This window comes from Sinocyclocheilus anshuiensis, unplaced genomic scaffold (genome assembly GCF_001515605.1).
Source record: "Sinocyclocheilus anshuiensis isolate Anshui unplaced genomic scaffold, SAMN03320099.WGS_v1.1 scaffold1018, whole genome shotgun sequence".
In the NCBI taxonomy this organism is placed as follows: domain Eukaryota; kingdom Metazoa; phylum Chordata; class Actinopteri; order Cypriniformes; family Cyprinidae; genus Sinocyclocheilus; species Sinocyclocheilus anshuiensis.
Window position 1 is genome coordinate 191,254 of NW_015539893.1, and position 7,785 is coordinate 199,038.

The window sequence follows — 7,785 nt, forward strand, 5'->3', positions numbered from 1 at the left end:
AAAATCAATAATTTTGACCCATACAATGTATTTTTGTCTATTGCTACAAATATACCCCAGCAACTTAAGACTGGTTTTGTGCTCCAGGGTCACATATATGAGCTTACTCTCTCCTATAGGGAGCAACAGACACTCTTCCACCTTACATCATAACAGAGGCAGAAAAACAACAGAAAAGGTGGGAAATGCTTTTTCCGTAATCTAAATAAATGATTTATTCAAATAATAAATGTAGTTTACTCACCCTTTATAAAGCAGCATGATGTGGAACACAAAAGGAGATGTTTAGCAGAATATCCTGGATCCTCTTTTCCATATACTAAAAGCAAATGAGGTTTGGGACTGTCGGGTTTCAAAAATAAGATATAAAGCACCATAAAAGTGGTCCAAATGACTCGTACACTATGTATGTCTTCTGAAGCCGTATACAGTATGTGAGGAACAAGCTGAAGTTAAATTAACTGCAGATTAATTGTCCCTTTCGTCATAGCTCTCTAAAATCATTCAGTTCCATGTATTCAACCCTTTCACAATGCAATCAGTAATGGCATGAGTTTGGAGAGCTGTCTGCATCAGAGAAATAAATTATGACTTCAAATTTCAGTCTGTTGTGACACAAAGGCTTGACACTATCAGATGAGAATACAAACTTAAAATTAATTTTGCTGAATGCTGTAGAGCTGCTTTATAGCTCAATTGAACTTTAATAATTGAAGAACTTTGCAACATTGACACTGTTATTACTAATACTAAAATGAATCCATATTGAACTGACTTGAGCTGAATAATGACATTTTCTTCTGTAGAGCTGCTTTACAGCTGAAACTGAAGTCTTTTCATAATTGAAATTGACACTGCCAGTTATTTTCCTGTTTATTATTGTGAAGCTACTTTGAAACATCCTGTATTGCATGAATTGCTATTCAAATAAATGTGACTGGACAAAGACTACCTCTAATGGTATGAAAAAAAGTTTGTGTATATATAGTCAAACCAAAGATTATTCAGACACTATAGTTCATTTATGTAAGTGAGGATAGCAAAATAAAGTAAGCGGTGACATATTATATCCAAAAATTCTTCATATAGTGGACTACCAGTAAAATTTATCAAAATTTGGGACCAAAAGTTCTTCAGACACTTTGACCTGACCATTGTTATCTGACATTATGAAATAATGAAGTGTATAATAATGACAAGATGAATTTGTTCTGACACAGTTTCACTCAAGAGTTCTTGTCATATTTTATTACCTTTTTCTAAACTATAGCGAATAAACTGTGATAATGTGAGAAAAGTTGAAGGTGTCTAAATAAATTTTGGTTTGACTGTATCTATTTGATAAATGAAGTTAACCAACTAACATTATAGGTTTAGACATTAATGGCTGTGTGTTATTTTGAGGGGACAGCAAATTTACACTGTTATACAAGCTGTACACTCACTACTTTACATTGTAGCAAAGTGTCATTTCTTCAGTGTTGTCACATGAAAAGATATAATAAAATATTTACAAAAATGTGAGGGGTGTACTCACTTCTGTGAGATACTGTGCCTGTGTGTATATATATATATACACACTCTTTTTCACCTCACTGGTGTTGTAGCTTTATTTGTGTTGTAGCGTATATATGGGACTTACCTGTTTCTTTCTTTCCACAGATCTCAGATGAAGATGGAAATTAGCGAGTACCTTTTGGAGGACGGCGAGGACGATGGAGACTAGCAGATATTTGGTTTAGACTGAAAGTGACTGACAGCTTTAATTCTCTATAGGACTGTATCAAGGGTTACCCTTGCTAATGCATTTGTTCACCCCATTTAAAACCAAATCATAGAAGTATTCCATTGTAATTATTTCATTATTTGTCTTCATTTGTAAATCAATAAAAAAAAGTTACCATTTTTAAACATTTTGCAGTTGCATGATTTGAATTAATACATTTGGCTTGTATTGGACTGTATTTATCATCAGGCACAGAGTAATTTGTAAATACTCCTGTTTTTATTAAATTAATATTTAGTAATAATTCAGACTTAACACAGTCATTAATACAGTAATTTATTTGTGCAGATGGGCAACATTCTTGATTTCTTAATTTAGCAGCTACACAGCAAGGATTTTTTACAGGCTCACATTTGATTTCTGAATAAAAAAAAAACAAAGCAAAGAGTACTTGTTTGTGCCCTTTGCATAACCATACAGTTGAAATGATTATTCCAGCCCTTACAGAAGAAATTTGGGACACTCATTACACAACGTGTGCACTTAAGACATATAAATTACACAATGTCTTAACAACCCTAATTGCTAACCGTAGCATTCCAGCACTTAGCGAATGGAAGTGTGGCACTTGCCACCCTAAAACAACATAGCTGTCAGGTTCAAATTACTTGGTGTTTTTATGAGGAAAAATTACTTAAAGTGTTTGATCAGAAATTGTAAAACCAGGAACAAAATACTAAATGGCTCTCATCCTAAGATACTTTGGCTTGTAAACACTTTTGCTGTAGTTACAAAACAAAAACAAAGTTAAAATGAGTGAAAATCTCACAAAACCCTTTGAAACCATGTGTGGGTCATATTTCAATCCAAAATCACAAGAACTTACAAGCACTTATATACTCTAGAAAGAAAATGCGGCCTACTTGTGTGATAATTAAGATTAGTATTAATTATTTTTTGCATGACAAAATTTCCATGCCAATTAAGCACTCAAAATATTTTGGTTGTGTAATATTTATACATTATGATATATCACAATGAGTAGTAGTTGGGCTCGACTGATAATTTTAATATATTACTGTATTATAGTAATGATAATCATTTAAAAAATCCGGATATAGAAATCTCAATTGTCTTCTACTCCGCAAAATTGTAATGGTCCTAAATTTTCCTATACGAAAACATCTTAAAGGAAAAGTTCACCAAAAATGTTTAATTCTGTCATCATTTATTCAGCCTCATGTTGTTCCCAACCTATTTGAGAGAGATATATATATTTTTTTTTTTTCATCTACTAAACACAAAAGAAGATATTTTGAAGAATGTGGGTAACCAAACGATTTCCGGTACCCACTGACAAGATTGTATATTATCCCTTCCATGCTATGGAAGTCAGTGGGGACAAGCAAATGTTTGGTTACCCACATTTTTCAAAATACCTTTTTTGTTCAACAGAAGAAAGAAACTCAACTTGAATGTGAGTAAATGATGTCAGAAATTTCATTTTTGAGTGAACTATCCCTTTAATAGTCATAAAAAAGGAAATACTTTTATATAGAATATAATTTCCTGTTACTTTGGGATAAAGTATGACCCAGACATGATTTTGTGAGATTCACCCTAATAGTGTTTGAATGTCCTACCATTCTGTGCCTGCTGGTCACTAGTACACTGGATTATCGTCTGCAGGTCCTTATGGCTAGCGTCTGGATCACTCACATTGAGTTGCTTTGAGAGAGGCAGATTTTCAAGCTTGCTGACAAAACTAAACACAGTTCAGGCAGAATAACGCACAGAGGCTTAACCTGACCCCTGAATCATCCAACTTATACAATGTCACAAGCTCACAAGAGCAGTAAAGCTCTACTGGTTCCAGCCGGCCTCAAGGCCAAAGTGGACATTAAGATGCAGCATGTCCATCCATGCGATGCTGCGCCAATCACAAAACAGTTTCAGTCTTCATTCTTTTCTCTAGTCCACTTGATCATGGTCTCTGGAGAGCGATAGAGGAAGATGAGTTTGGAGTAAAGCTCTTCCTCCTGCTCCAGTTCTCCGGTTTCCCGCACTAGGAAAATGTCCATGCATAGCTTGAGGATGCGATCCACACATGGCAGTTCCTCAAACATGATGGAGTGAGAGATCTCGCTGAAAAAGCCTCGTACAAATTTGCCAATGACCAAAACCACCGACACATAGAGACCCATGATCCTGAAGGAGGAGAAGAGAAGTATTTGCAAGAATTTAGAGGAATATTCTGGAACATATAACAGTCACACAATCAAGAAATCAAATGTTTTACAATTGGGATTACAGTGAATACAGTAATAGCCTGTATTGAGTCTCATGAAAGGAAAAAAGGCTGTGTACCCGTATCCTGCTAGAAAGCCCAAACTTGGAGGGCTAACTTTGTCGTTAAAGATGACCATAGGTAGGACGTCACAGGACCCCTTGCAGTCCGCAATGCTGATGTCCCACCACTCCTGAGCTCCAGTGGTATTCACAGAGGCTTCTCTCATCAGGGACAAAGTCACATCTTGATATCCCTCCTCATCACCTGCCAGGACAAAATAGCCAAAATAACATTTCACCTTTTCCCTACGTGGTGGAATATGTGGTGGAATGTATAGATGTTGATTCTACCCTGTTATGCCACATTCTGCTGTTATGAAAATGGCAACTAATTCATTATATAACAAAAATGGCAACACTTTACAATAAGGTCCCATTAGTTAATGTTAGTTAAGGCATTACCTAACGTTAACTAACAATGAATCTATCAATCAATTAATCTATCAATCTATCTATCTATCTATCAATGAATCTACACTGAACAAAATTATAAACGCAACACTTTTTTTTTTGTCCCCATTTTTCATGAGCTGAACTCAAAGATCTAAGACTTTTTCTATGTACACATGCAGAAATGTTTTGGTTATGCAAACCGATTGTTGCAGCAGCTGTTCGGGTGGCTGGTCTCAGATGATCTTGGAGGTGAAGATGCTGAATGTGGAGGTCCTTGGCTGGTATGGTTACACGTGGTCTGTGGTTGGGTTGTGAGGCCGGTTGGATGTACTGCCAAATTCTCTGAAACGCCTTTGGAGATGGCTTATGGTAGAGAAATGAACATTCAATTCACGGGCAACAGCTCTGGTGGACATTCCTGCAGTCAGCATGCCAATTGCATGCTCCCTCAAAACTTGCGACATCTGTGGCATTGTGCTGTGTGATAAAACTGCACATTTTAGAGTGGCCTTTTATTGTGGCCAGCCTAAGGCACACCTGTGCAATAATCATGCTGTCTAATCAGCATCTTGATATGCCACACCTGTGAGGTGGATGGATTATCTCGGCAAAGGAGAAGTGCTCACTAACACAGATTTAGACAGATTTGTGAACAATATTTGAGAGAAATAGGCCTTTTGTGTACATAGAAAAAGTCTTAGATCTTTGAGTTCAGCTCATGAAAAATGGGGGCAAAAACAAAAGTGTTGCATTTATAATTTTGTTCAGTGTATCTATCTATCAATCAATGAATCCATCCATCCATCCATTCATCCATCCATCCATCCAGATCTGACTATCTATCTATCTAATATATAAAAATATGTATGATAGACCAAGGAAGATATGGATATTTAAGTTTTGATGTACATTTGAAGAATATTTAAGTTGGATGTACATACAGTATATGATGTTACACATTGTTATCAGTATAAATTAATATTCACTATGTCTCAAACAGGGTGGAAATCCCTCACAATTCATTGGAAACAAATTGGGGGAAATTCACTAAGAATGTATTGTGCCTGACTAAAACACTAAAGAGATGTTTGAATCCTTTTTTACCATCATACAGCTGGCTGACAGGTTTGGCTTCAGCTCCAGTAGGTGCTCTGATGTAGTTAGGAAACATGTGCGGCACATGCCTACGAGAGAATTACAGAGATGATCAAAATCAGAGTGAGTCCAAAAACAAGGCCGTAAACATGTCTCGAACACTGGGGGAAAGTATTAAGAAATAGAACAATGAACTATACACTTTTATTTGTATACAGTACCTAATATGTTGAAAATGCAAAACGTTTCATGTCGCATTCAGTTAGGAATTACATGAATCACATCAATTATACCATATTTTCAATTAAAAAGTCAATATCTTAGAAAAAAAAGTTGAGTAATTTGCATCATTGGATGGTACTGCCGGTTGTTTAACATTTCTATCATAAAACAGTTGTCAAATATTAAATGTTTCATCACTTCCAACTTACCACGCTCTCTTTCAACATTAAAACTGACGCTTCACAATGGAATTCAGGCTCTGCTTCTGTTAACTCTAAACCCTGCCTACTTTGATTTGAGTGGCCATCTCAATCATTTTTACATTGATGAGTGTTGTTAGACCTCTGAGGCAGACCAGCTTAAAAATTTAACTTTTAAACCTTTTTGTCATCCTAACAACAAACAGAGCATTACGGAGTGCCAGGGGCGGCGCCAGATAATTTTGAATGCAGGTGCTGAGGGGGCGCTAGATCTTTGACAGGGGAAGCTGGGCAATTACTAATAATAATACTAATAATAAACAAAAAAATGTGTGGGGGTGCTATGGGGGTGCTTTGGTCTTTCTTGGGGGTGCTGAAGCACCTGCTAGCCCCTCCCTAGCGCTACCCATGCGGAGTGCAGCAGAGCAGTGCAAGAATTTTAAATATTGGGTGGGGGAAATTTGGCCATTTCTATTTATTGGGGAGGAAATTCTCTCTGTCTATGGTGGTTACATCCCTGTGCAAAATAGGCACTTGCTAAATAAGAGTAAGGGACATAAGAATTATTATGATAACTGCAAAGTTTTAATAATCATTCTAAATGTATGAGAATCAGAAAGTCCACACTAAAACAGTAACGACACAGGGGAACGTTATCGGTGGAATTACTTTCAGATTGCAGGACAGCATATATATAGTCTGGAAATGCATGGTTAAATTATTTTTATTAGTGACAACGTTTGATTTGGGAGCTAGGTTATGTGGATGAAACTAATTCTAGATGATTTTGGATGGATTCTATGAAATGTGGCCTACTTCGCTACAGATGAGACCTGGATGGTAGTTGAACACTTGAACACGTTTAAACAATTGTTTACTTTCTTCCCCTTTGTGAGTAATTTTCCCTTTTTAAGAAGGTCGAGAAAAATGTGCGTTCCCTACACCATAAATGCGATGAGCTACAGAGTATAGCAGTGAAAAATAATTCAGCTGTTGTTGCCGAGACTTGGTAAATGTTGATATTCCAGATTCATCTGTAAATTTTCTTGGATATACACTGCATCAGTGGGATCGTGAGGGCATTATGAGATAAGGACATGACTGCAGCCGGCAATGAGGCCGAAACCTCTGGTTATATGGTGCAAGAAGGCTTTGGCTTTTTAATTTTACTTAACATTATTTTATTTATCCATTACACCGAAGAGACCTTTTTGAAGGATATTGTTTTTTTGTTATGTAATTTTGAGGTGTTTATTTTGGTTTTAGAAAATAAATGTGATTGCTCTTCTCACAAATCAACTCTTTCGTGTTTTTGTTTCATGCTCTCTGTGCCTTGCCCTGGACTTTTATGTCACTTCCTGTCTCATGTGGTGTTTGTAGTCCGTTTGTTCATTGGTTCCCCTTGATTAGTCTCCCCAGGTGTGTCTTATCTTGTTAAGCTTGTTAGCCCCCTGTGTGTGTATATATATATAGCCCTAGTTTTTTTTTTAGTTCCTTGTGAGCTGTCGAATGTAAAGGTGCCATAGAATGGAAAACTGTATTTACCTTGGCATAGTTGAATAATAACAGTTCTGTACATGGAAATGACATTGTTCTATGCCAGCCGCCAGCCGAACCTGCACAGCCGAATCATCATAAGTTCTGCAGGTATTGTGAAGAAACAAGCGAGGATAGCGAAAAAGGCAGATGATGGAAATAAATGTTATGTTCCAGGCTGTGCAGGGGATGTGATGTGCAGGGATGGGTTGGTGTCTGTATTCAGAAAGGCACGGAAAACAAATAACGCGCGTTCTAATAAAA

General features: G+C 36.7%; 1 protein-coding gene and 1 pseudogene across 1 annotated transcript in view; one reads left to right on the top strand and one right to left on the bottom strand.

Moving 5' to 3' along the window:
* Positions 1-1,902, top strand: part of LOC107685854 (cytoplasmic tRNA 2-thiolation protein 2-like) — a 19,463-nt pseudogene extending 17,561 nt beyond the window's left edge.
* Positions 1,903-3,224: 1,322 nt separating this feature from the next.
* LOC107685863 (piezo-type mechanosensitive ion channel component 1-like) overlaps positions 3,225-7,785 on the bottom strand; it is a 153,988-nt gene continuing 149,427 nt past the window's right edge. The window contains exons 52-54 of the mRNA XM_016482599.1: positions 5,573-5,652; positions 4,094-4,280; positions 3,225-3,934 (exon numbers count right to left, since the gene is read on the bottom strand). Of these exons, the coding sequence (XP_016338085.1) occupies positions 3,679-3,934; positions 4,094-4,280; positions 5,573-5,652 (523 nt within the window). The 3' untranslated portion in view covers positions 3,225-3,678. The remainder of the gene's footprint in view (positions 3,935-4,093; positions 4,281-5,572; positions 5,653-7,785) is intronic.